Source organism: Budorcas taxicolor, chromosome 2 (assembly GCF_023091745.1).
Source record: "Budorcas taxicolor isolate Tak-1 chromosome 2, Takin1.1, whole genome shotgun sequence".
Classification (NCBI taxonomy): Eukaryota; Metazoa; Chordata; class Mammalia; order Artiodactyla; family Bovidae; genus Budorcas; species Budorcas taxicolor.
The window spans coordinates 3,970,158-3,997,689 of NC_068911.1; the positions used below are offsets into that span (position 1 = coordinate 3,970,158).

The window sequence follows — 27,532 nt, forward strand, 5'->3', positions numbered from 1 at the left end:
GGTGAAGGACAGGGGAGCCTGGCATGCTGCAGTCCATGGGGTCACAAAGAGTCGGACTCGACTGAGCGGCTGAACAACAACGTCCATTGAGGATCAGTTAGCTCCTTTCCTCCAAAGATACAGATTTGAACTGAGGCAAGAGCCAGAGAGGAAGGGCTTCCCGCCACCCCACGGGGCTGGCCCCACAGCTGCCTGTGAGACTGGGGTGGCGGGACAGAGGAGCTGTTCACCCAGGAACGTTCATTTTCATCAGCTATCAAATGAGTGGATGTTGGAACCTCCTCCCAGAAGGCAGTGGTTCATGGTACACACGAGCGCCGCACTGGCACACAGAGTGCTCGAACCACCCCTCCCCCCCCACCGCATCTGTTTCCCTCTCAACCGTACCCGCCGCCGCCGCCGCCCTCATGCAGTCCTCCAGTCTTGTTCCCTGCTGCAGCCGGGGAGCATCTTAAGACACAAGTTACGTGACATCACGTGTCCGCTTAGGTTTGCGTCCAGCACACTGTTTCAAGATGGGCGGGATAAGGACTCTGCAGTTTCAGTACTGAGGGCCCAGGTTCAGTCCCTGGGCGGGGAGCTAAGATCACATAAGCCATGTGGCATGGCAAAAAAAGGAAAGAGAGAGAGAAAAAAAAAAAGAGATGAATAGAGAGGACAGATGGCCCTGGGGGGCGCGGGCCTGGCAGCAGGGCAGTGGGGCAGTGGTCCTCTCCTGGGCTCCCCATCCGGCCTCCTTTGCTTTCTCTGCAGAGCAGCCACCAGGGACTCGGTGGGTAGCCAGCGCCCCCGGGAGGCCAGCATGGCGAGCACGCCGCACGGGAGCGTGGTGATGAGCTTCAGCTTCGACAGTGGCCACCTGGAGGAAGCGGCGGCCGGGGCCACCCAGGCCCAGGGTGGTAGGACCAGGAGCATCCCGATTTTCACGGACTCTGGTGAGTGAGGGGCAGCGGAGGGTCGGCCTTGGGAGTCCTCCCGAGCCTTCCTGGGATGGGGAGCCTCGGTGGGGGGGGGTCACTGAGCCCGGGGGCGCACTGGTCTGGATGGATTAGACCTGCTGCAGTGACAAAGGAGCCCACGGTCCCGGTGCCTTCACCAGCGCCGTGTGTCCAGGCGTGTTCAGGGAAGCCTCCGTCTTAATGTGGGCTTCCACGGGGGCAGGTGCACTGACCCGTGTGCAGACTTCTGTCTGCAGGCGACGTATGTTGTGTTGGCCACGTTCATTAGCCAGAGCCAGCCTTGCTTCACTTCAGCGAAGTACCCAAAAAGACTGATGTGAGATGCCAGGAGCCTGTTTACTCCCTGAATGTGTGTCCTAGGGCAAAGACCTCAACCTCTCTGAGCCTCGGGTTCCCTCGGTGGAGGGAATAGGCAGACTTGCAGAGTGGGCAGCATGCGGGTCTGGAGGCAAGCAGATTTGGGTTCCAAAGAGCTCCCGTCTCTTTGTCTGCTCAGGGACCTTAGGCAAGTCATGAAAACACACTAACCCTTTCCCCAGAGGCTGCAAAGTCCTGGTGCGTTGATGTTCACACCTTTTCTTTGCTCCCCGAAACTTAAATACTGAGATGCAGAGTTAACTGTTACGAGCACACCTTATGTTGGATGATACAGGGGTGAGAAAGTGAATAAAATAAGAGCATTTGACTACTGTAGCCTGCCAGGCTCCTCTGTCCATGGAATTCTCCAGGCACGAACACTGGAGTGGGCAGCCATTCTCTTCTCCAGGGGATCTTCCCGACCCAGGAATCGAACCCAGGTCTCCCACGTTGCAGGCGGGTGCTTTACCGTCTGTGCCACCAGGGAAGCCCTAACACGCATACACACACGTGCTCAGATCAGAATGAGGAAGAAATGCCTGAGCAGCCAGTCCTGTCTGCCTAGTCACACGACTGTAGCCGGTATTTATAACTCCTTTCTCCCACCCCCCACCCCGTATTCCCTGTGCCCTCCAGCAGCACCTTAGCCAGTCAGGGCTCTTTTCCTGAAGGCTCTGGAGCGCTAGCAGTCCTGCTAGACTTGGGTTGGTGTCGTTTTCCATGGACTGTATCACGTAGAGTGGACATCCTGAGAGAGGCCGTAAGGAATCTCCCGTCTTCCAGACCCACACATCTGGGAGCACCCGGATGTCCCGGACGGTCAGGATCAGCCCCCCTGCCCCCAGTGGGCACAGCAGTTCTGTCCTCTGCAGGATCACTGTGTCTTGGGGTGGAGCCATCCCGCCCTTTAGAAGGAAGCCCCCTGCGCCAGTGGAGCCTGGAGACATGGGGTGGGGAGCGAGCGTTCTGCTGTTGTTCAGTCCCTCAGTCGTGTCCGGCTCTTTGCGACCCCATGGACTTCAGCACACCAGGTTTCCCTGTCTTTCATCATCTCTCAGAGTCTGCTCAAACTCATGTCCATCAAGTCAGTGATACCATCCAACCGTCTCATCCTCTGTCGCCGCCTTCTCTTCCTTCCCTCAATCTTTCCCAACATCAGGGTCTTTTCCAGTGAGTCAGCTCTTTGCATCAGATTGCCAAAGGATTGGAGCTTCAGCTTCCGCGTCAGTCCTTCCAATGAATATTCAGGACTGATTTCCTTTAGGATTGGCTGGTTTGATCTCCTTGCAGTCCAAGGGGCTCTCAAAACTCTTTCCAGCACTGCAGTTTGACAGCATCAATATCACTAGTTAGGGGACCTCTGCAGGTTGTAGTGATTCCGCCTGCTCTAACTTCCACCGTGGTTCGTGGGTATGAGAACACTAACTCTAGGAGAGCCAGCCCCATATATTGGACACGGACTTAGAGTGTAGACAGCCTCCCAGAGAACACTGTCTCAGCCCCACTAGTTCTTGACACCCAGCTGGCCCTGTCCTGAGTCCGCAAAAAGCCATTTCAGCATTCTGTCCAGCTAGGCGCTTCGGCGGCCACGATGATGAGGGTTACGGAGGCGGAGAGGGTCGCGGAGACGGTGGTGAGGGTCAGGGGGGTCGGGAGGGTCACGGAGGCGGAGAGGGTCGTGGAGGCGGTCAGGGTCGTGGAGGCGGTTGGGGTTGCGGAGGTGGTGGGGGTCGTGGCAGCGGTCAGAGTCGCGGAGGCGGTAGCCTCTTGGTGCCGGCGGCGGTGGGGGTCGTGGAGGCAGCGGGGGTCGCGGAGGTGGCGGTGGGGGTCGTGGAGGCAGCGGGGTCACGGAGGTGGAGAGGGTCACAGAGGCGGAGAGGGTCACGGTGGCGGCGTGGGTCACGGTGGCGGCGGGGTTCGCGGAGGTGGCGGGGGTCGCGGAGGCGGCGGGGGGTCGCGGAGGCGGCGGGGGTCGGGAGGTGGTGGCCTCTTGGTGCTGGGCGGTGGCGTGGTGAGGGCTGCTCTGGCCTGGCGTGGGTGGTTGTGGATCTGGTGGCTGCGATGGTGATGACTCTGGCGACAGCGGCCGTGAGGGTGGACAGTGGCCCGGTGACCGTGGCCCTGGCTCTAGTGGCTGTGAGGTGATGCCAGCAGCCGTGATGCACAGCTGGCTCTGCCAGCCTCGGCCCTGGGATGGAGAGCCATGGCGACTGCCGCCCGGGTGAGGAGGGACCACGGTACAGTGGTGGTGGTGGTGGTGGTCCGATGGTGGCAGCAGCCACAGTGTTTTGTGACTTTCGATACTGGCCGTGCTGGCAGGGGTGTGGGCGGCCGCGGCCACAGGGATGGAGAGTGCCCACCGTCGGCGTGGCTTCAGGGGCTGAATGCGGCAGGCGTGGCCATGCTGATGGCGGTCACGGTGGCGGCTTCGGTGGCAGGGACACCAGATGGTGGGATGCCGCATCTGCGTTCGGTGACACTGAGTGGCTACGGCTGTGCTGGTCACAGAGGGGGGTGGCGTGGTTCACCGTGCCCGTGGCGGCGGCCTGCAGCCCAGCCTGGTGGCCACTGCCACGCACGGGCCTGTCCGCCTCTCGCCCGAAGTCTGGGTTTGTTGGCAGAGGAGCCGGTGCCTGACGACCGCTACCACGCCATCTACTTCGCGATGCTGCTGGCTGGCGTGGGCTTCCTGCTGCCCTACAACAGCTTCATCACCGACGTGGACTACCTGCATCACAAGTACCCAGGTGGGCCCCAGCTGCGCCCTGCCGTCCCCGCTGCCCTGCTCGCTCGGCTCGGGCCTGCTGCCTCCAGAAACCCTCAGGCAGCACCCTGCTCTGGGGGCCCATTGTCTTCAAACTCTAGCTCGGCTGTGAATTGCTTGCTGTGTGACCCCAGGGCAGCCCCTCGCCCTCTCTGGGCCGTTAGCCCCTTTGGGGCAGAGGGAGGAAGCAGTGCTCTGTGGGGGCAGGTGCAGTGGGCGGGGCTCCTTTGAGCCCCGGCTGCCCCCCCAGCGCCCCCCACCGCCCGCAGGAACCTCGATTGTGTTTGACATGAGCCTCACCTACATCCTGGTGGCGCTGGTGGCCGTGCTCCTGAACAACGCGCTGGTGGAGAGACTGAGCTTGCACACGAGGATCACCGCGGGTACGCTGCCCGCTGCCCACCGGCTCCCAGCCTCCCCTCTGGCCACCACGCGCCCCTCCATTCCCTGCGCCTCACTCTCCTTGTCAGTCAGATGGGTGCGCCTCCTCCTAGGAAAGGAAAACCAGGTTGGGCTCGTGGGGTGCAGCGCATGCTGGCATGATGCCCGTACCTGGGGAGGCTGCTGTGTGCCCCACATGTGTTCTGGGGCCCTTGCTCTCCCTTGCTTTTTCTCTACCATTTGTCTCCATGGTAACATTCAGCTTCAAAGTCCAGCTCAAAAGGCGCCTCCTCCAGGAAGTCTTCCAGGTGCCCCTCTGAGAGCTCTAAGATGTCCTGCCCTCGCAGTCCTAAGGGGAACAGCAGAGAGAGAGCACTCAGACCTGGCCCTGTGTGGGGGTGAGGGGGCTCCCCCAGCCCACTGCTCACTGCTCTTCGCTCTGGCCTCTCCCCACCCAGGTTACCTCTTAGCCCTGGGCCCCCTCCTCTTTATCAGCATCTGCGACGTTTGGCTGCAGCTCTTCTCTAGGGACCAGGCTTACGCCATCAACTTGGCCGCTGTGGGCACCGTGGCCTTCGGCTGCACAGGTAGGGCCAGGGGGCTGAGGTGGGTTGAGTTGTGTGCTGGGGGAGTGTTATACAGGGTGAGCCAGGCTCAGGGCTGGTGTGTGTTCACATGCACACGGGTGTGTCCACTTTCACACATCACACACTGCACACTCACAGGGCTGTGTGCGCTGGGCACGCAGTGTCGGAGCACCCGTGCCGCGCACATGTCCACACGCCCAAGTCTTATGTGGGCATTAAGGCACCTCCCTGGTTTTCTCAGGCATCAGCTGTGCTTCACAAACTCTCAGGCATATATTTCCGTGTCAGTGTTTCTCTTGGGCAGTAGCTTTCCAATTTTTTTTTAAAAAAAGCTTTTTATTTTGAAACTATTTCACACTTGTGAAAAGTTGCAAGAATAATATAACGAGTTCGCATATACCTTTCACCTTATTGTTGTTCAGTTGCTAAGTCACGTCCAACTCTTTGCGATCCCGTTGAGGGCAGCAGGCCAGGCTTCCCTGCCCTTCACTATCGCCTCGATTCACCAGTCGTTAATATTTTGCCACAAATGCTTTCTTTCCTTCTCTGGCTTTCTCTGTCTCTCCCCACTTCTAAAGTAGCTGTTATGTATAAATTTCCCCGTTCAGTTCAGTTCAGTCGCTGAGTCGTGTCCAACTCTTTGCAACCCCATGAATTGCAGCACGCCAGGCCTCCCAGTCCATCACCAACTCCCAGAGTTTACCCAAACTCACGTCCATCGAGTCGGTGATGCCATCCAGCCATCTCATCCTCTGTCGTCCCCTTCTCCTCCTGCCCCCAATCCCTCCCAGCATCAGGGTCTTTTCCAGTGAGTCAACTCTTCGCGTGAGGTGGCCAAAGTATTGGAGTTTCAGCTTTAGCATCAGTCCTTCCAAAGAACACCCAGGAGTGATCTTTAGAATGGACTGGTTGGATCTCCTTGCAGTCCAAGGGACTCTTAAAGAGTCTTCTCCAACACCACAGTTCCAAAGCATCAATTCTTCGGCGCTCAGCTTTCTTCACAGTCCAACTCTCTCACATCCATACATGACCACTGGAAAAACCATAGCCTTGACTAGACAGACCTTTGTTGGCAAAGTAGTGTCTCTGCTTTTGAATATGCTATCTAGGTTGGTCATAACTTTCCTTCCAAGGAGTAAGAGTCTTTTAATTTCATGGCTGCAATCACCGTACATATATATAAATGTAAAATAATGAACGTTTTCTCTTTAAACCATTCAGGAGTTACTCCAGACGTCATCACACTTTTTGCCATAATACTAACAGTTCAGGGTGTTTCACTATAGTAACAGTAAACCTAAGACGTTTCCCCTAGAACCGTGCCTACAATTGCCCAAATCAGGACACTGCACACTGACACCACACTGTCATCGAATCTATAACCCATGTTCAGATTTCACAGGCTGTCCCTATAATGTCCTCTATAAGTTTTGTCTTTCTGGCCCAGGACCACGTGCTGCATTACTGGTCTTTAATCCAAGTGGCCTTCAGTCTTCCTCTTTTACGGCAGCAATGTTTGCAAAGGTCCAGGCCAGTAGTTTTGTTGATCACGACTTCCATGAAGAAATGCATTTCACATTATGACTCAGCAAACGTGTGTGTGTGTGTGTGTGTGTGTTTATAAATGGAATCAAGGCTTTGTGAAATCATATTCTCAATCCAGGTTTTGTACACAGGTCTGCTCTATTTTTAAAAAAATCCTGGTGACAACCACGAGATCCTAGGTTGCCAGTCCTGCTCCGGGGCTTCCTTCTAGACGTGGAGTCATTAGACTGTAGGGTGTGAGCCAGGGTGGCTTTATCATCCCCAGAGGCTGCTGCAGTTCTGTCTTCAAATATATATATACTTGCTTGCACCGGGTCTTAGTTGTGGTGGGTGGGTTCTCTTAATAGTTCCCTGACCAGGAATTGAACCCAGGCCCCCTGGATTGGGAGCGTGGAGTCTTAGCCACTGGACCACCAGGGAAGTCCCTGCACTTGTGTCTTATTGGTCAGGATGAGAGAGGTTATGCTTGGTAACAAATGAGCCCAGAAATCTCAGTGGCTTCGCAGAGCCAGTCTTACTCCTGACTCTTGCTACACATCCAGCCTGTCCCTGGGGGACCTTCCACACTCGCTGGTACTGACGGTGGCGCTCCATTTGTAACACGTGGCCTTGTCTGTAGCTGCCCCTGAGGGGAAGAAAAAAAGACTGGAAGGCCAGGTGGGCTTTTCCTGCCTGGTCCCGGAGTGATGTGTGTCATTTCTGCTTGGCTTTCAGTGATCAGAGGAGGTGGGGGAGCCTGGCTCGCCCAGGGTGGGGACACGGAAGGCAGGCAGTGCTGTTCCCGCCACCCTGCACAGTGGCTGGGCCACATCCCTCTGCCCCCAGCGGTGTTCATGTCCTTTCCCTGCCCCTGCCAATACAAGTGTTCTTGAACTTCTGAACAGGGGATAAGTGGTGTCTCATGGTGACCGCTTTCTCTCTCTCTCAAGTGCAGCAATCCAGCTTCTACGGGTACACAGGGATGCTGCCCAAGAGGTACACGCAGGGGGTGATGACAGGGGAGAGTGAGTATCTGCAGACCCCAGGAGTGGGCGCTGGGCTTTCTGGGCTCTGAGACCCTCTCCCTGGGACTGAGGTGGGGCTCAGGAGCCCTGGGCACATGGGGCAGGGACGCCTGGCTGGAAGCAGGAGCGGGGCTCCCAGACGAGGAATGTGGCTGTGACGGGCATGGCCTCCTTGGTGTGCGGTCCTCCGGGACGTGAGGCAGAGGTGGGTCTAGAGTTTCTCGGAGCGCCTGTGTGAGGCATGCGCTTTGTGTCTGTGTGTGCATGTGTGTGTGCGTGTGTGGGGTCAGCCCATCCACACACGTGATGTCAAGTGCCGTCCCTCAGCACCAGGCTCTCCTCGTAGCCCCAGACCCGTGAGCCACCGCCGCTTGGCATCTCAGACTCACTACCCCAAGCCCACCGTGTCATTTCCCAGGGCCTCAGTGAACTGCACCCCCACACTCAAACCTGAAAGTTACTCAGCACCCCATGCTTCTGCAAGTTGTGTGGGCCTGCCTGCCTGCCCTCCGGCTGAGCCCTTCTCTCCAGCCCCCGGTCCAGGCAGCTGACCCCCTCATGCGGTGCCCCCCTTCCGCACAGCTGCAGCTCCACCCTCCACCCAGCCCCAAGCAGCAGGGGCCCCCAGGAAGGTACCTGGCCTGCTGTGACTCCCCACCCACCTGGTTCCAAGCCCACAACTTCCTTTCAGCTCCTCAAATAGAAACACGCAGAGCTCATGCCAGCCCCCTGCCAGGGATGCTCGCCCTGCCCTCTTCCCCCATCTGTACCCCCAAATCCTGGTGTTCTTCTATGCGACCTTGGGGTCTCTCCCCTCCAGCCTCATAAGGAAAGGGCCTGTGTGCACCGTCCCCACTGTGTCCTCAGGGCGGGGCGGTACTAGGCACACAGCAGGCACTCCATCTATGCTTCCAGTCGGGCGGGAGAGGGTGTGAGCAGGCGGCGGGCTGGGGAGGGGCGGTCTGCGTGGATGCATCCTGTGGGCAAGTCTTAGGGCTGCGGTTTAGCTTGTGGGGCGGGGCCGAGCGGGAGGGCGGGGCCGGGCGGCGGGGCGGGGGCCGGGCGGGGCCGGGCGGGGCCGGGCCGGGCCGGGCGGGGCCGGGGCCGGGCGGGAGGGCGGGGGCGGGGCCGGGCGGGAGGGCGGGGGCGGGGCCGGGCGGGAGGGCGGGGGCGGGGCCGGGCGGGAGGGCGGGGCCGGGGCCGGGCGGGAGGGCGGGGCCGGGCGGGAGGGCGGGGGCGGGGCCGGGCGGGAGGGCGGGGGCGGGGCCGGGCGGGAGGGCGGGGGCGGGGCCGGGCGGGAGGGCGGGGGCGGGGCCGGGCGGGAGGGCGGGGGCGGGGCCGGGCGGGAGGGCGGGGGCGGGGCCGGGCGGGTGTCACGGCCCCTCCTCCGCAGGCACGGCGGGAGTGATGGTCTCGCTGAGCCGCATCCTCACCAAGCTGCTGCTGCCGGACGAGCGGGCCGGCACGCTCATCTTCTTCCTGGTCTCCGCGGGCCTGGAGCTGCTCTGCTTCCTGCTGCACCTGCTGGTGCGGGGCAGCCGCTTCGTGCTCTACCACACGGCGCGGCCCCGCCACTGCCGCCCGAGCCGCAGGGCCGGCTACCGCGTGCACCACGACGTGGCCGCCGAGGACGTGCACTTTGTAAGTCGCAAGGTCGGGGTCTGGGGGCTCCGGGCACGGCCGCCACCCTGTCCCAGCCGCGGCTCCCCTCCCGCTGTCGTCTCAAGCTCCAACTCCTTCTGTGGCCTGAGGCCCTTTCTCACGGGCCCTCCTTCCTCACGTGGACCACGGTTCCAGTCCCCGGCGGCACACATGTCTGGGTCCTGAGCCCCCTCTGGCTATGACAGCCCACCCCTGAGGCCCTAACACTTCCCCCCACCCCACCCCGCCCACGCCGGCTGTGATGTGGACCACACCTGCGGCCTGAGGTCCGTGCAGAGCCGTCCTGGGGGCTGGGGCGCGCTCTGGTGGCGGCAGGGCCGCCTAGCCCGTAGAGGGCCCAGGGATGGCAGGTGTGGGGGCTAGGCACAGGGGAGCCGGGGAGCCGCCCAGGAGGAGGGCAGGGCAAGGGGAGCCAGAATGTTCTCAAAGGAGTTGTTCCCGCGAGTCGCCCTCACTGGGCCCTGGGCTGGGGACACAACAGTGAGCCAGAGACCGGCCCACTGGAGGCCCCCCTGATGGTCAGGGAGGTTCCCCAGATGGCTCTGGGCTGGGACCTGACCCGTGCGGCCGGAAGGGCGTGGGGGGTGGAGGGGAGCACAGACCCAGAGGCTCGGAGGCGGGGACCCGCACGCAAATCCCGTCCCCCTTCCGTCCTCCCTCCAGGAGCACCAGGGCCCAGCGCTGGCCAACGGCGGGTCCCCGAAGGACAGCCCGGCCCACGAGGTGACGGGCGGGTGCGCCTACACGCGCTTCGACGTGCCTCGGCCAAGGATCAGGCGCAGCTGGCCCTCCTTCCGAGGTGGGCGGGCCGGGCCCGGTGTCGGGTCTGCGCGCGGGGCGGGGCGGCTGCTCCGGCGGGTGCTCCTGGACTCAACGCCCTCTAACCCCGCCGGCCGCCAACAGCCCTGCTCCTGCATCGCTACGTGGTGGCCCGCATCATCTGGGCGGACATGCTCTCCATCGCCGTGACCTACTTCATCACGCTGTGCCTGTTCCCGGGTCTCGAGTCTGAGATCCGCCACTGCATCCTGGGCGAGTGGCTGCCCATCCTCCTGATGGCAGTGTTCAACCTCTCTGACTTCGTGGGCAAGGTGGGCGCCGCCCCGGGGGAGGGGAGGGTGCCCCCAGTTGAAGATGCACGTGGCTCCGGGTGGGGAGGGTGGGAGCAAGCCATGGACCAGACCAGGGGCAAGAGGAGGGGCAGGTGGCACTGGCCCCGGGCTCACTGGTGAGGGGTCTCTGGTAGCACAGGTGTGGACACACGCAAGGGGGCAGGAGCACCCAGAACTGGCTAGCCTGTCATTGGGCTTTTCTAGAGGAACACAAGGCTCAGAGAGGGAGAGCCATCTGCCCGCAGTCACACAGCGGGGAGGTCTGAGAAACTCTGAGCCAAGCTTAGGTAGCGGGTCCAGCTGCCGCTGCTTCCTGCAAAGTGATACAGGTGGGCCTGACTCCTTGGGCTGCTGTGTCCTTGTTTCTCAAACGGGGTCACGAGCTCACCTGGTGAGGGCGCTGTGAGAACTGACGCCAGGACACGACTCGTGTTTAGCTGGGTGCTGAGCACACTGAGCACACCGCAAGGCCTGTGTGTCGCCATAGTGAGGGGTTTGGTTGGTTTCTGGAGGCAAAAATGGGAAAGGACAGGGACACGGCCTGAGCCGGGAGCGTCCAGGGACAGGAGTGGGTCTGGAGAGGCGAGGGCAGAGACTGGGGCCCACAGGTCCGTCTCCCTGCAGATCCTGGCGGCGCTGCCCATGGACTGGCGGGGCACCCACCTGCTGGCCTGCTCCTGCCTCCGCGTGGTCTTCATCCCCCTCTTCATCCTCTGCGTCTATCCCAGCGGCACACCCGCCCTCCGCCACCCGGCCTGGCCCTGCGTCCTCTCCCTCCTCATGGGCATCAGCAATGGCTACTTTGGCAGCGTGCCCATGATCCTGGCGGCGGGCAAAGTGGGCCCCAAGCAGCGGGAGCTGGCAGGTAAGGCGCCCCCCTCGGCCCACTTCCTGTGAGACTGTCCACCGCCAGGCAGGGAAACCCAGGCCGGTAGAAGTCAAGGCCACACCGCAAGCAGTTGTGTTTGGGTCCCAGCGACGAGTCAGCTCGCAGCGCGTAGGCTGGGACGTTCGTCAGCCCCCTTCCTCATCTGTCCCATGACGGCTCCGTGAGCCCCTGCCTCGAGGCAGGCACTGTCCTAGGCTCCAGGGACACAGCGACGATAGACGCAGTCCCTGTGCTGATGGGTTGACCGTGAGAGCCGACAGAGCACACAAAGATGCGCTGTGCTGGAGGAACGCAAAGCAGTGATGGGACGGAGGAGTCGGGGTCGGGCCTCACGGTGGAAGCAGGGCAGTCTGGCAAGGCATCACTGGGGAGGCGGCTTGAACAGAGCCCTGGAGGAAGGCGTGAGGGGCCAGCCACGTGAAGGTGCAAAGGAAGTGGCGGGACTAGTATGTGCAAAGGCCCCCGGGGGCCAGGGACGTGGCGGGAAGAGGTGGGGGGAGCCTGGAAGGAAGCGCTGGTTCTGGGATCTGTTTTGACTGTAGGGCCTGCAGGGCCAGCTGACTGACTGGGAGATGGAGCATGAGAAGGGGGCGGGGGTGTGGTCAAGAAGGACTCCCAAGTTTGGGCCTGTTTCCAAGGGCAGGAAGGCTGGACGGTTGTCAAGTGAGACAGAGAGGGGGCTGAGTGGGGAAGGGGCACTGGAGGTGGGTTCTGGTCAGGGTACCTGTGGGAAGCCCGGTGGACACTCCAGGTCATCCTTGACAAGGTGGGAGGCTGGAGAGGAGGTGCAGGCCAGGCTGGGCTGCCCAGCACATTCCGTCAAGGTGGGGCAGCCCTTGGGCGGCAGGAGCTGGCCGTGGTCACCAAATCACCCCCTGAGGAGCAGGGCTTCGGCTCCAGCGCGGGCTCTGGCCCCCCACCCGCTGAGGCCCGGTCCTGCCCGCAGGGAACACCATGACCGTGTCCTACATGACGGGGCTGACGCTGGGCTCGGCCGTGGCCTACTGCACCTACAGCCTCACGAGGGACGCCCACCGGAGCTGCCTGCGCCCCTCCGCCGCCAACGCCTCCTTCCCGGCCGGCCTCTGAGCCCCACCCGGGAAGGGCCGCCGGGACTCCCCCCATCCCTGCCTGTAGTGCCTGGGGGCGCCCAGCCGCCTCCCTGTGCCGAAGCCACCACCTTCTCCTGGCGCTCCGGCCCCAGGGCTCCGCCCGGCTCTCGGACATGCTGCCCCGGGTGCGGCTGTGCTCCGCGCTCCGTCTCACACCTGCCCCCGCCCCCCACCCGTCTGGCGGGCCCTGCTCTGTGGGGTTACTCACAGCCATCCCCGCCCGGGAGAGCAGACCGCCAGCCCGTGTCCCCTCCTGGGTCCGCTCTGAGGGCCCCACAGCCCTGACCCCACTGTCCGCGGCACCTCCTCCTCCACTGGGGACCCCGCTCCCACAGGCTTCCCCCCACACCCCCGCTACAAGGGAGCTGCAGCCTGGGTGCGCCCACCCCGCGCCAGCACCACCCAGGCACCCTGGTACCCCCCTGACGCCACAGGCCTAGGGGTCTGTCTGCCCAGGGAGCCCGGTCGACCTCCCTGTTTCCTCCAGCCACCTGTGGTACAGGAGGGGACAGTTTGAGAGCCACAAGCAGGGCCCACAGCCTGGCTGGAGTCACATCCCCTGACCTAGGCCTTGAGCCCTGTCCAGAGAGGGACAGATGTGCCCAGGGGTCCCTGGCAAATAGAAGGGGGGCTGTCCCTCCAGAACCAGGCTGGCTCAGCGCCCCTAGCTGGGGGGATTCCCTGGGCATCCTGGCAGCAGCGGGCTTCTCCAGGGGCAGGACAGGCGCCCTCCCACCCCCTCCGGGTCCCGTCCACCTGTCAGTCCACTGACTGTACCGCACTGGCCATTAAAGATGAAGGCAGAGCCTCTGCCCCACCACCGCCTCCAAGTCACGTCTGTGCTGCTGCCGTCTCTGCCCGCCGGGGGGGAGGAGGGGTCCTGGTGGGGCAAGGCTGGCAGCGACTGGGACCAGTCTTCCCCGCACGCACGTGGCGGGCCCAGGGTGGATCTGTGAGGAGGGGCGCAGACAGGATGCACCCTGCGCTTTCAAGGGCGCTTGGTGCCCTTTAGCCCCAGGGTGGTCAGAGGGGGCGGCTGGCGCCCACTGGAAACGGGGGCGGAGAAGGCCCGGCAGCTCGGCCGTCGTCCGGGGTCAGAGCGAGGAAGCGGGCGGGGGGCGTTCTGGGGTCAGGCCTCGGCTCTGTCGCTGACAGACTGTGCCTGGAGCAGATTCCTCCGCTGTTCTGTGTCTGTCTCCCCAGAGCCGGGTCGGGCTACTCTCTGACGTGGGCGCATGGGAGGAGGGTTGGGGAGGCGGGGACCCGGCCGAGCCCACGCGGGGCGATGCCACAGGGTCTGCTCCTCAGGGCTCCGGGGAGGGGAGGAGGAGGAGGGATGGGGGATGGGGGAGCGCGCACCAGCCCATGACTGTTTCTCTAAAGCGCGAGGACCATCCTGGATGGAGGAGCCCATCCCCGGCTCTGCAGACGCTGAGCTCGCCGCCTTCGCCATCGGCGCACCATACTCTCCACGCATCGCCCTCAAACAGCAGAGCCATCCGTGTCCCATGCACGTCCGGTGCGCTGGGGCGCTGGGCGGGGGCCCGTGGGGTCCAGCCTGAGCTGCCCAGGGCCGGGTGGGGGGGCGCCGGGGTCAGCGGCAAGACCCTGGCCCAGCCTCCCGTGAACCTGGCAAGAATGCGGCCTCTCCATCTCGCGCTGGCGCAGGGCCCCGCAGAGCGCCAGCGCCCTCGCTCTCTCTTCCAGAGTGGCTGCAGCTGGGAGCACTCAGCTCCATAGGTTTTTGGGTTTTTTGGCTGCGCGGGTCGTCGTTGCAGTTCAGGGTCTCCGTTGCTGCGCGTGGAGACCTACAGTTGCAGGGCCTACTCTCTAGGTGCAGTGCGCAGGTTGCTTGGTGCAGAGCACGGGCTCATTAGTTGCGGAGCGTGGGCTTAGTTGCCCCGAGGCATGTGGGATCTAGTTCCCTGGGCAGGGATCGAAACTGCGTCCCTTGAATTGCAAGGTGGATTTTTAACCACTGGGCCAACAGGGAAGTCCCTAAGGTAATTATCGCTATTTTCTTATAGCCCTCTTGCTAATTGCCTGGGAGTTGCATTTTATAGGTCTCTTTTTTAAACTTCTTTTGTTGTGATTTGATGCTTGTTTTTAATGTTTGTATTCCTTTTTGTGTGTGTATTATAGATTTTGGGTGCTTTTTTTCAGCTTTAACATTTTTATTGAAGTATAGTTGACTTGCAGTGTGTTAATTTCTGCTGTACAGCAAAGCAATTCAGTGAATATCTTTTAACATTCTTCCCATTATAATCACAGAATACTGCAGTTACCTGTGCTGTACAGTAGGACCTTGTCACTTATCCATTCTCTATGTAAAAGCTTACGTCTGCCAACCCTAACCTGCCACTCGGCAACCATCAGTCTGTTCTCTATGTCTATGACTGTTTCACAGTTTCATTTGTCATATTTCAGATTCCATGTGATATCATGACATTTCGCTACAAATGGCATTACTTCATTCTTTTTTACGCGTGAGCAGCATTCCATTGCATGTGTGGACCACATCGTTATTCATTCATCTGGCGATGGACATTTAGCTTGTCCCCATGTCCTGCCTGTTGTGAACAGTGCTATGAACATAGGCGTGCATGTGCCTTTGAGTTCTAGAGTTTTGTCTGAATCCATGCCCGGGAGTGGAATTGCTGCATGTGTGGCGTGTGCCCCCTGCTGGGTGAGGCTGGCCCGAGGCTGCAGCCAGCTTCCTGGAGGGCAGGGCCAGAGGCTGGCGCCCAGGAGCTGGGCTCTGCTGGCCTCAGGTCCGCAGGCCACCTGTCCGCTGATGGGCCGGGCTGCGTCCCCCACCCAGTTAGTTGTTCAGGAGGCGGTGTCCTAGCACTGGGGTGTGCAGACTGTTGGGTAGGACCAGCTCTTGGAGGGGGTGCCCCACGGCTGTGCGCACCAGCATCCACGTGGTTGGAGTGCCCAAGAATGGCTGCTGCCCGTGTCTGTGTCCCCAGGGTGAGCCATAGCTGCCCACCCCCTGCCTCCCCAGGAGACCTGCCCCCCGCCAAGATGTGGGAGACCTGGCCAATCTCCCGTCAAGGTATGGCTTTCTCCCCCAAAGCCTGGAGCACAACAGATTCCGTGTGTGCCCTTTAAGGGTGAAGTTTCTCCCCCTAGCCTGTGGAACTCCCAAAATTAAGCCTTGCTGGCCTTCAAAGCCAGATGCTGGGGGACGTGTCTGCCCGGTGTAGGACCCCGAGCAGGGGAGCCTGGTGTGCAGCTCAGAGGCTCACTCCTGCAGGGGTCTTTCTTCTCCAGTGCATGGCTCAGCCCCTGGCGGTGTGGAGTGGGCTGTAGTGCACATCCACCCCTCCTGCCTGTCTCACTGGGGTTCCTTCTTTGCATCTTCAGTTGCAGATCTTTCTGGCAGGTCCTGGTCCTTTTCACTGATGACTGTCCCGCAGAGTTGTGATGTTGGTGTGCTCACGGGTTATGCTCTGCCATTTTGGCCCACTCCAGCCTGGCCGGGAGAACTCTGCACTGACGGACGCAGGCCAGCCTCCGCCCGGTAGCCACTGACCGTGTCTGCTGACCAGCGTCAGCGAGGACAGCGTCGGTGCGGCTCAGGAACTTTCCATCTCCACTAGACTGTCGCTCGCCAACAGTCGCAGGCGGCCGGTGGCTGCTCTCCTCCTCCTGGAAATGTCAGCCTCCCTCCAGGAGCTGCATCCCAATGCCAGGCCCACCCCAGGCCCTGAAATGAACCACGCCAGACAACCGTACTTTTCCAATTATAGCTTTTTCTTTTTTCTTTTTTTTTTTTTTTATGAAAAAGATCACACAGAATTCGCCAACAAACAAAATTCCAAAAGAAACTTAAAAAAAATGGAAAACAATAATTCCCCCAAAAAACAAAACCGAAGTCTGGCTTTTCCTTCCCTTAAGATTGTCTGGACGAGGCCTCCCGTCCCCTGGAAGGCGCGGGGGCTGCTAAGTGCTTTCGTGGGCTGAACGGGGCGTCTCCCCTCTCAGCCTCTGCTCTCCCTAGGTCCTTCTCTATCGTGGGGGCAAGTACAGTACAACTGGGCCGGGGGCGGGTGGGGGGTGTGCTTGGGACAGGAGGGGGGCCCGTGAAGCAGGGTGCTAGACACTCACAATCTAACAGGAAATAAAAAATAATATTCTGCACGTCAGAATGTGTTCGCTTTTTTTTTTTATAATTTCGTAGCTATTTTTTCACAGTTTTAAAAAGTTTATATTTATATATATTTATATATATTTATCTTTATATATATAATTAAAAAGTTGACTCCATTTAAAGGCGTATGATACAGGGGAGAGTCTCTTGGTACAATAAAACTGTACAGGCTAAGAACTGCCGCCTCCCTGCGGGCATGGGGACGAGGCTTCAGCACCATGGGCTTGTCTGTAGTGTGAGGGTCTGGACCGGTGGGTGGGCCCTCCCCGGGGCCTCAGGGCATGCAGCCCCCTCCCCCTGGCGCCTGGCCAATGCTGCTGGACCACCCCCCCATCTGGCTCTACTCCCCGAGTCCAGGCCATCCTGAGAGGGTGGAGGGTGGAGGCTGGACCCCAGGCAGGCCCGGCCAGGTCAGTGAGGCTGGGGGCAGGAGGCCAGCCCGGCCCCGCGGTGGGAGGCTCAGGGTAGGCGCTGTGCTGAGGGGGCTGGGCACCAGGAGGACCCACCAGTGGTGGGAACCTCCGAGCAAGCATGAGTCTGGTTGCTCAGACACCCCCTCCCACCAAATCCCCAGCTGGCATCGGCCTGAGGGTCCTGGGGCCTGGCCTGGCCAAGTGCTTACAAGGTGCTGGGGGGCCCCGAGGGGCCAGCAGAGCCATACCCTGATTGCTGAGAGGGGAGGGGGTCTGGACGTGTGCACATGTGAGCACGCACGTGCATGCATACGGGCACACACATGTACACACTTACGCGCTGGGGAGTCCACGGGCACCCCTGCATGCACACAGCCTGCGCACGCGGCCGCCAAGCCCGGGCGGGCCGCCGGCTCAGCAGAGCACGGGCACGCCGTCGGTGGAGAAGATCATGCCAGTGGTGGGCTCGTAGGTGCCCGCCAGGTAGTACAGGCCCTCGCTGTCCTGGTGCTTCTTGGTCTGGAGCATTTGCTCATACTGCTCCAGGCCCACCACCAGGCACTTGTGCGACACCGTCTGCACGTCGTTCTCGTCCACGTGCGAGGACTGGTACAGGGCGCGCTGTGGGCACACGGCGGCATCAGGGGGCGGCGGGCGAGAGGGGAGCCCCGGAGAGAACCCAAGAAACACGGCGGGCGTAGGAGGAAGGCGGCCGGAGACCCAGAGAGAGCCCCTGGGACAGGGACACAGGCAGAGGCGGAGAGCGCCCCAGAGACGGACAGAGAGATACAGAGACTGAGATATCAGGGAAGGGACAGACGCACAGAGACCCAGGGACCTGAGGAAGACGACAGCAAGGGCGACAGAGGCGGAGACCGGACAGCAGTCAGAGAAGCGGGTGGGAGCCCGAGTGGGCGGGGTCACGGGAGGCCCCACCCCCGCGCTCCTACCTCCATGAAGTCCTTCCTCTGGCTGGAGGCCCGCAGGGAGGCAGGGAGGCTGCGGCCGGACTTCTGGTCCCAGGGCTGTGTGCACAGACAAGGGGCTGCTGTGAGCCTGGGCCCGGCCTTGCCTGACCCCTGGCCCCTAACCCGGCCCCCAGGCCCCAGAGCGGGGCAGCCCGGCCCACCTGGCCCTCGTGGAGGCGCTTGCCCGGGCTGGTCTCCTCGGGGTGGTAGAACCACTTGACGCGGACCACCATGTTGCTGCCCCAGGACTCCCACATGCTCTGGATGCGGCCGATGTAGGGCAGGTTGGGGCGGCCGGCCGACAGGAAGACGGCGCAGTCCCCGATGCGGATCATCTCCTTGCCACGCACAATGGCCTTGTAGAAGAGCTTGCGGGCCTTGCCCTTCATGCCGCGGCGCTGCAGGCGGGCAGGTGGGTCAGGGCGGGTGCGCCACCCCCACCCCAGGCCCTGGGTTCTGCAGTGGCAGTGCAGGGCGAGAGGCCCCTGCCTGCCCTGTTCGGGAGCCCTGGCTCACCCCCGCGGCAGAGTGGGCCTCCAAAGGGACTTTACGTGAACTAAGACTCCGTGCTAAGAGCCGGGTCGGCGGAGGGCCCCAGGATGCACCCCCCCCCCCCCCCCCCCACGAGCTACAGCGCTGCAGACACCACACCTACTGCTGAGTCCCAGCAGGACCCCCACTCCTCCCGCGGGGTCCTGACACCAGCCTCTGAGGCAGAGCCGGCCCCTGCTGACCTCCAACTTTCAGACAGGGATGGGGAGGTCGCCCCAGCCCCGTGCTCTCTGCTCCACTGGACACAGATTCCACTCAACACTCCCAGAGCTCATCACCCTCCGGGCAGCCTCAACCTGCATACACCACCCTGAGCAGCGAGCAGTGCCGGGTCTCTGCACCAGTGGGCTCTACCAAGAGCCAGGGAGGGAGGCCTGGGCAGTGTCAACTTCCAGGCACAGCCGACTGCCCCCCACATTACCCCAGGAAAGCCACTGACAGAGATCATACCTTGGCCAACAGGATCCAGCCCTGGGCTGGTGGCTGGACTGGATTTCTCTTAATTCTCTCAACAAACACTCCCTGACGCCCTCTCAGCGCTCCTGCTGGGACAGGCCAGTGTGCCCCCAGCTCCAGCGCTGGGACAGGCCGGTATGCAGGCTCCAAGGAGTCAGCAGACCGGCCATCGGAGCCCAAACTCTGCCCCAGGCAGCCCCGCGACCAGTCACTGGCCCCAGGCCAACGCTGCCCAGAAGCCAGGCCGGCGCAGCTCTGCTCTGCCCTCCAGTGGAGCCCGCGCGCCTTCCCTTCAAACCGAGTCGTAAAACCCGCCTGTCCCTTCTCGGATTGGCCACTAGGCGGCGCCAAAGGTGTGGGGTTTTTTTGTGTGTGTGTGTAAACAAGGAAAACCTGCATCCTAGTTTCCTACCTCACGGGGCTGGCCCTTTTCTATTTTTAATTCACTGAGTCCCTGGTGAGACTTTTTTGTTTGTTTGTTTAGCCACATAACAGCATGTGAGATCTTTGTCCTCGACCAAGGATCGAAGCTGTGCACCCTGCGGTGGAAGCAGGGAGTCCTAACCACGGGACGAGGAGGGAAGCCCCTGGCAGACTTTCTTACCTGTTCTGTAAACCGCTCAAAGTGTTTTCAGCTCAAGGCATGTTACAAACTGATTCAAGGTGAGATGGATGGCTAAGACCTCTAAGCCGGCTCATCTCTGACGGCAAGTATGTCAGGCCTCCATGGCTACCTTCTTCAGACTCAGCGATGCCCCCTTGATCCATGGAGTGCCTAGTGGGGCTGACCCCGCCCCTGTGGCCAACACGGGACCTGATCTGGCCAATCCAAACAGCCCACCCTCCTTCTGGCCACTGTGATTGGCTCGGAGTGTGCTCAGGCCCTAAGCCAAAGAGGCTCCACCCACTTTCCCTGGAACCCTAATTTTTAAAAAAAGATCCTTCCTTCCCACTGTCACTTCTGAGCTAGCAGGTCAGCTGAAAGCTACGGGGCTGACTACTGCCAAGAGGAGAGGAGCTGCCGGAGAAGGAGAGCAGGACAGAGAGAGAAGGGAGCACAGGTCTGAGAGGGATCTGAAGACAGCCTTTGGGCTGCTGGATCTAGCTGGACCTGAAGCTGGAAACCGCAGACTTTTCTATTGCGTTTGGCCCTGTGCTCAGACCTCTGCAGCAGTAAGTGCACTCAGTAACAGTGACACTGGAATGTGCAGAGAACAGATACTAAGACAGGGAAGTGGCCAGTCGCCCTGGGGACAGGGTGGTGAGGGTGGGCCTGTCCTTGGCTCAGAAACCACCGCTCCTTGTTAAGTCCCTGGATAAAGTGCCTGCCTGGATCAGGGCTCTGGCGGGCCTGGTCAGGAATGTCTGAGTGTGGCTCATCAGCAAAGACCCTAAAAGAATCCCTATATCCCAGTTTGCTGTCTCGAGTAGTGGCCTTGCCAAGAGAGGCGCTTTCAGCCTGGAGCCCGCAATCCAGTGTGGATGAAAGTCAGATAGCTCACGCCCTGCAGGGTCAAGAAGCAGATCTTCTGCCCCAGATGACCCCAGGTGACGAATCAAAGGCAAGGATGTTGGAAGGAGAGCACGAGCTGAGGGAGTGGGAGGACATCCCCTTGTTTGACAAAGGGATCCCCCACCCTATCCTACACAGTCTTTGGGGGTGCAGCCTGGGGCCAGGTGGAGCTGTCTGCCCCACACCAGGGGATCCAACCACCCCTGGCTGGCACAGTGGCTAGCCCTAAAAGGCTGCTGCCAAGACAGAAACCCCCAAGTGAGTCTCGATACATCACCATAGAACCGAACCCCTAAAGCCTGCCTGCCTGGCAGCACTGGCGTTACGGAGGCCCACACCCAGCAGGGCACCTGGCTCCCACGTGGCCTCAGAGGACCCTGGCTCAGGGCAGTGGATGCTGTGGGCAAACCTGACCTGACTGGCTATAACCATGGACCAGGAGCCCGGCTCTTCCTGCCCAGGGGCGTGGGGCAGACTGGTGGCCTCTGGGCTGTTCCCCTTCTACATATAGAAGCTTCACGTATGTGCGTGCATATGCAGGTGCGTGCGTGTGTGTACAAGTGTGTCTGTGTGTGCACAAGGCACAGGGTGGGCCAGGAGGGGTCCTTCTGCAGAACTGACCCCCACCCACTCCAGGGGCGGCCACGAACGCTGGGCCTTCTGGGCCACCCTGACTAGCTCAGGGCGGGCAGGGACCCAGCCAGGCCCAGGAGACTCAGCCCTGGACTTCGACCTGCAAAGAGGGAAAGAAGTGCCTCTGCTAAACTGCTAACCTGGCCAGCCAGAGAGTGAAGACCAAGAAACTCAGGACACGTGGCCATGTGGCTTTGAGACCAGCTGCCCGGTCACTACAAGCCTGCCACAGGAATGTGTGGGTCAACCGGGTGCCTCCAAGGTGGGCCTAGGTCCCCGGGACCAGGGGGGCAGCGCTGCTCTGGGACGGGTGGGACTCGGGAGTCACATGGACTCCACGGCCGTGACCCAACCCTCCACCGTGGGGCTGCTGGGACGACAGGAAAGACGACCCCTCGCCGCACCTACCTGGGTGGGCTTGCCGAACCACTTCCAGAGCTGCCGGGCGGGCAGGAAGGCGGCTATCTTGGGCCGGTTCTCCACGGACGGCAGGCGCTGCCGCTTGGCCAGCTCCTTGGTAGTGGGGAGGTGGACGCCCTCTCTCTTCTTGGGCCGGCTCTTGGCCCCGGCCTGGGCCTTGGGCGGCAGAGGCGGCGTGGGCTGTGGCGGGGGAGCCTGGGCCGCGGGCGCCGGCGCCTTCTTGCCGGGGGAGTGGGCCGAGGAGCGGGCTTTGCCCGCCTGCTTGGGCGCCTTGCTGGGGAGGGCCGGCGGGGCAGAGGGACCGGCCGTGGGGGCAGGGGCGGCCTCGTCATCCGAGCTGCAGGAGGAGTCGTCTGTGGTGGAGGAGGAGGAGGAGGAGGAGGAGGAGGACGACGAAGATGAGGAGGAGGAGGACGAAGACGAGGAGGAGGAGGAAGACGAAGACGAGGACGAGGAGGACGAGGACGAGGAGGAGGAGGAGGAGGACGACGACGACGACGAGGAGGAGGAGGAGGAGGAGGAGGAGGAGGACGAGGCCCTAGAGCTGGAGGCGCTGCAGTTCCGCCCACCGCCGCCGCGGCCGTCCTCCTCGCCCTCCGTCTCGGAGCTGCTGCTGCTGCTGCCGCTGTCGCTGCTGCCGCTGCCGCTGCTGCTGCCGCTCTCCGACTCCTCGGCCCCGTCCTGCTCGGCCTGGCCCTTGTCCGGGCTCTTGGGGGTCCCCGAGTCCTCGAACGCAAGCCCGACCGCGGGCTCCTGGGCCAGGTCGCCATCCGCAGCCTTGGGCCGGGCGGCCTTGGGCTCAGGGCTCCCGGCTGTCGGCGCATAGCTGCCCAGGCCTAGCAGGCCCTTGGGCTCCTCCCGCAGAAGCAGGGCCTCCTTGGCCTTCTTGCTCTTGGGTGACGTCACGCCCTCGTGGTCCAGCTTGACCAGCAGCTCGGCCTCCTCCCCCGGCCTCCGGGCACCCTTGCTGGCTGACTCTTCCGCAGCCCGGGCCTTCTTGGGCTTGGGGCGGGTGGCGGGCATGGCGATGGGCACGGTCACGAGGGGGGCAGGGGCCAGGGCTGCCGCAGGGGCTGGCAGCTCCCCAAAGGGCTCGGGAGCCGGGCAGCTGGCAAAGGTGGATGGTGCTGGGCTAGGCTGTGGGGGCGCCGGGCGAGCCTTGGGGGTCTTGGCCCGCTTGTCCACGGGTTCTGGGGGGCTCTTCTTGGAACCTGGGGTGCTGACGGGCTCCAGGGCCAGTGGGGTACTGGGGACGCCATCTGCTGAGCCCCCCTCCTCCAGGACGGCAGCTCTGTCTGCAAGAGAGGAGGAGCAGCCCCGTGAGTCGGGGCGGGGGGTCCAGCGGGCCCATTTCCCTCCTGGCCCTGCAGGGCCGGGCAGAGCTGGGGGGCCTCTCAGGTCCTCGGGATGAGCGACTCTCACACCGCCACTGCCCTGGGCACCCTGCACTGGATTCTGGAAGAACACGCCTGCCTGGACCTCGGCTCAGCCTCTGCAAGATCCACAAGTGACCTGAGCCTGCTTCCTGTCAGCGTTCCCGCACAGGCGGGCAGCGGGGTCTCTGTGCAGACATCCCAAGAGTGCGGCAGACCCCACGTGCCGGCGGGCCGGCCCTCAAAACGCACCGCTCTTGGCTTTGGTGCTGGGTTTCCGCCCACGACCCCGAGCCTTGGCGCTGGGCTCCTCGGACGCCGGCGCGGCCCCGTCCTTGTTCTCCCCGGCGTCTTTGCTGGTCTTCCGGCTGCGGCGCTTGGCGCTTGGCACCAGGAGTGCTGGGGACGGCTCCGCACCTGCGGGGCAGGACAGACAGCGGCTCAGGCCCGGCCTCCGCCCCCCACTGCTGCTGGAGCATCACTCGTCATGGGCAGAGGGGTGGAAGGGAATCGGACGTTGCAGCGTGGCCTGGACCAGCTACTGGTCAGGCCGGAGGCCCGTCTGCAGGGACGCAGCTCAGGGGTCTGCACCTGCATGCAGTGGGGCTTCCTTGAGCTGGGATGAGGCCTCTCCCCTCCGAAGCCCGGGTTTCCTACTGGTCAAGGGGTAGGGGGGGTCCCAGACCACCACTCACACTGGATCTTGTAGTCAGGCGGCAGGAGGCGGATGTGCGAGAGGGGGATCCTCCCGGTGTCCCCGTCGTCGAACTCCACGGTGATGAGGTCCCCGTCATCTTCCAGGCCCAGCAAGCCTGTTGGAGGACGGCAGGGTCAGGGGAGGCCCACAGACCTGGGCCCCCGGCAGACGCGGGGCAAAGGGGAGCAGACACCAGCCACTGAGCAGCCCCGGGCGGACGACGCGTGAGGGCAGGTGGGCAGTGGAGCAGGACGTGGGCTTTGAGCCGGGCAGTCCCAGGAGTGTGGGCTCCCTGGGTCCAGCCAGGCACGTGGCCATGTCCACCTATCCAAGGCCCTCCCCAGAGTGATGAAGGAACAGCGAGCGTGGGACCACACAGCAGAGGGAGCAGGCCGGAGGAAAGCAGCTGCAAGAATGCAGCCTCTCGGAAGATGACACCCGAGTGGACGAGCAGGACTCCTCCATGCTGGGCCCACTGCACCAAAGGGAAGGAAGCCAGCTTTCACAGGGGAGCCCCGGGGTCCCCTCTCCTGAGTGCCGAGCGCCTCTGCAGGCAGGGATGCAGGGGTCACTGGGCAGACTAGGGGTCACACGACAGCTGCAAGCTTCCCGCCAGGACACTGGGCACAGCGGAGGAGGGTGGTGGGCACCACACCAACCCGGGCGACAGGGAAGTCCAAACACTGAATGGTGACCCCCAGCCCCACTCCTAGGTGCCGGACACGGAGCTCCAAGTCCCGAAGGACGGCGCCACAGGAGGGCTGGCGGGCGAGGAGCCACCGGTGCTCGTACTTGGCACCCCCGTCGTCAGGCCCTGCCCACACACAGCTTCCAGTCCCCTTGCTGAGCACCGCCAGGGATGAAAGAACAGCCTCCAGCAAAAAACAGCAGAAGGACAGAGGTACAGACCGGAGCCCACAGAGAGAGGGGAGGGGACTGGAGAAGAAAACAGAGCTGAAGAAACCTCAAATGGAAACACGATGGCCTCAGGGAAAAAAGGGATCCAGGAAACAAAGAGAGAGAGCTAAACACAGGAAAACTCAAAGAGTAAGAAAGAACCTTTAGGAATGTTATAAACAATAGCAGACACATCAAAAGGGCAACAGAATAGAAGGACCAGAAGGCAGGGGTGAGGAAATCTCCCACAAAGTAGAACAAAAAAATAAAGAAAAAGATGGGCAAAAGACAGCAGGAGAGGGCCACCAGACTAGTGTGAGACCCAGGGAAAGAGGGTAAATGAGGGGGGAGACTCTCCAAGGAGAGAGATGAGAGAAATCTCCAGGAACTGGAAATCTACTTCCAAACCAAAGCGCCCTTCCCCCAAATACCCAACAAAATACACACAGAGAGACAGAGACACACAGAAAGAGACAGAAAGAGAGAGACAGACAGACAGACAGACACAGAGGAGAGAGAGAAAGACAGACAGACAGACACAGAGGAGAGAGACAAAGAAACAGAGAGAGAGAGACAGACAGACCACATGAGACTCCAGATCTGGGAATAGGGTCGGCGCCAAGTCTCCCATGACGATTCAGGAATAACTCTGGTGTAGGATACCTCCGACATCACAGTCCAGATAAAATAGAACGCTGACTTCAGAAAAAGTGAGGGAAGGTGATTTCCAATGTAGAATTTATACCCAGATGAACTACCTCTAAAGACTGGGGGAGAACAAGGAGGCTCAGACATGTGTGTACTTGAGGAGTTTCCCTCCTGTGGACGCTTTCTCTCCGGAAGCCGTGAGAAGGTCCTCTGCCACAAGGAGGGAAAGAGACAGGAAGAGACAGACACGAGACGCGGCACAGGCGAGAGGTGGGGTTCTCAGCAGGACTGCAAGGGCAGGTCCCAGCCGCCAGCTCGTGGGGCTCGGGAGGCTGGAGCCCCAGGAGAGCTGGATGGGGAGGCAGGGCTCCCTTTGTCAGGGGACTCTGGCCCAGCGCTCCGTCCCCATCTCCTGGGCACATACAGGTGACCTAGGTGGCCGACAGGTGGACTCCCTTTGCCCCGGGCTTGACTTGGGCTGTAACACACGCCCAGACTCCTGGCTCCCAGATGCACTGGCTCTGCACCAGCTCAGTGTCCACCGCCTGCCCACCTGCTAGCTCCGTCTGCATCCACACCCATGTCTGTGGGCTACTGTTTCCCTGTGTCTGCCCAGCTGTCAACCGCTTATTTTGCTCACGGGGGTCAGATTCCCTAGAGAAGCCGCCTTCCCGGCTCTTCCAGCCACAGGCAAAACCCGGAAGCTGCCTCACTCCCTAGCAAGGACGAGCGCAAGACACGTAAGCCAAGTGACCCAGGCCAGGTCAGTGCAACTCCATCCTGGGACTCAGATGGGAAAGCGGGGCATTCCATGAGGACAGGGTCTGTTCAGAAGGTGAGAGAGTCCTCGGGCGTAGGGAGTGAAGCCAGCACAGCTGAGAGCATGGCTGACGGACACAGGGACCCTGAGTTCTGATGAGCCCGGCGGACAGTCCCCGCGCCAATCACGCTCAACGCCGATAAAACTCAATGCTTAAGTCTGTCTGAGCTGGCCTTCAGGAACCAAATGGATCCATGCTGACACGCTGAGAAATGGGGGTGCCATGAGGGTCTTGGGGGCGGGTCTCACCTCGGACCACCGTGCCAGGGTAGAGGCAGCGGTACTGCTGGCTCCAATAGGCCGCGATCCTGGTCCCTTGCGGCAAGTAGCGTGTGGAGGCCGGCCTCACGTCGATGATCTGGGGAGGGGAGGAGTGAGCACCAGGCTGGCTGTGGCGCTGCCCGCCACCCGCCCCCCTGCCCTCACCGCCTCCTGCAGCAGCCCTGCAGCCCCGCCCTCACCCCGCTGCCCGCCCCCTGCCCTCACCGCCTCCTGCAGCAGCCCTGCAGCCCCGCCCTCACCCCGCTGCCCGCCCCCTGCCCTCACCGCCTCCTGCAGCAGCTGCTCCAGGCAGTAGATGTGGGGCCGGTTCCCGCGCTCACCCTCCACCACCACTCGGTATCTGCAAAGATGGGGCGAGATGTGAGGTCCCCTCGGGCACCCCCGCTCCAGCCCACGGCCACCTCTACCTCCGCGGCCACCAGGATGGGGTGTGCAAGCCGGGGGGTTCCTGACTTGCCGCACAAGCTTGGGGCAGGTCTCCCCACTCTGGGCCCATCTCCTCCACATGACCAGGCAGGGTCGCAGACGCAGGCAAGGCCAGCATGCCCTCTCCTGCTCCCTCTCACTGAGCCCTGTCCACCTGAGGGCCACCTGGGAGTCTGCCCTGCCCCCTGGCCCGCCCACAGAGTGTGCCCCCATCCTATGGGGGGAGCGGGGAAGCCACAGCTCAGAAAGCTGAAGCAAGGCGCCCACAGCGGCCCAGCAAGGCTCTGGGTGGGGGTCTGAGGCTCTGCGTGGGGCGGCCCGCCCACCCCCACTCACATGTCTGGTGAATGCAGGGTCTGCACATGCCCTGCGTACAGCAGCTTGTCGTCCATGGGGATGAGCACGCGCAGGCCGTCCTTCAGTTCATCCTTGTCGATGATGCAGGAGCGAGGAGCTGCGGGCGGGCGGTGAGACGGGGCTGGAGCAGGGGCCAGCCTGGCCACCCCAACACCCACCCCTCTCTGCAGTGTGCCTGCGCGCACACATGCCCACTGCGCACAGGCCCCCGTCCCAGCGTCTGCAAAGACCCCAGGCAGGTAGGAACCCGGCTGACGCCCATGCAAGGACCAGCGCTCGCTGAGCCTCAGCCGGAGGGTCCGTGCCATCAGATCCCACTGCCGCCCTTCAGCCGCAGTCCCCGGCCTTCCCCACCGGGAGCGCTGTCTACTCTGGCAGCAACACCCCCACGGCTGAGCTCCCTCTTCCCCTCCATTCTCCCCCAGGCCCACCCACGCTGCTTCAGCCTCCTGGACCCAGTCTTCTTCTCTGTAGGACCCTGGACGCAGTCCCTCACTGCCCTCACCTCACTCAGAGAAACCCGGATCGCTGGGTGGGATGGATGGAGTG

The 27,532-nt window shown here is 62.1% G+C and overlaps 2 protein-coding genes across 2 annotated transcripts in view; one reads left to right on the forward strand and one right to left on the reverse strand.

The window, feature by feature from the left end:
• The first annotated feature begins 661 nt into the window (after positions 1–661).
• Positions 662–12,349, forward strand: SLC29A4 (solute carrier family 29 member 4). The gene is made up of 10 exons (XM_052635788.1): positions 662–935; positions 3,938–4,063; positions 4,350–4,463; positions 4,920–5,048; positions 7,523–7,597; positions 8,991–9,238; positions 9,923–10,058; positions 10,163–10,350; positions 10,996–11,236; positions 12,207–12,349. The coding sequence occupies exons 1-10, from the start codon at positions 662–664 to the stop codon at positions 12,347–12,349; spliced, it is 1,674 nt and encodes a 557-aa protein (XP_052491748.1).
• Positions 12,350–16,162: 3,813 nt separating this feature from the next.
• The window catches only part of TNRC18 (trinucleotide repeat containing 18), a 78,731-nt gene continuing 67,361 nt past the window's right edge, over positions 16,163–27,532 (reverse strand). Inside the window, exons 21-29 of the mRNA XM_052655233.1 lie at positions 26,963–27,080; positions 26,465–26,540; positions 26,168–26,276; positions 23,552–23,668; positions 23,109–23,273; positions 21,472–22,778; positions 18,071–18,307; positions 17,892–17,966; positions 16,163–17,562 (exon numbers count right to left, since the gene is read on the reverse strand). Of these exons, the coding sequence (XP_052511193.1) occupies positions 17,356–17,562; positions 17,892–17,966; positions 18,071–18,307; positions 21,472–22,778; positions 23,109–23,273; positions 23,552–23,668; positions 26,168–26,276; positions 26,465–26,540; positions 26,963–27,080 (2,411 nt within the window). The 3' untranslated portion in view covers positions 16,163–17,355. The remainder of the gene's footprint in view (positions 17,563–17,891; positions 17,967–18,070; positions 18,308–21,471; positions 22,779–23,108; positions 23,274–23,551; positions 23,669–26,167; positions 26,277–26,464; positions 26,541–26,962; positions 27,081–27,532) is intronic.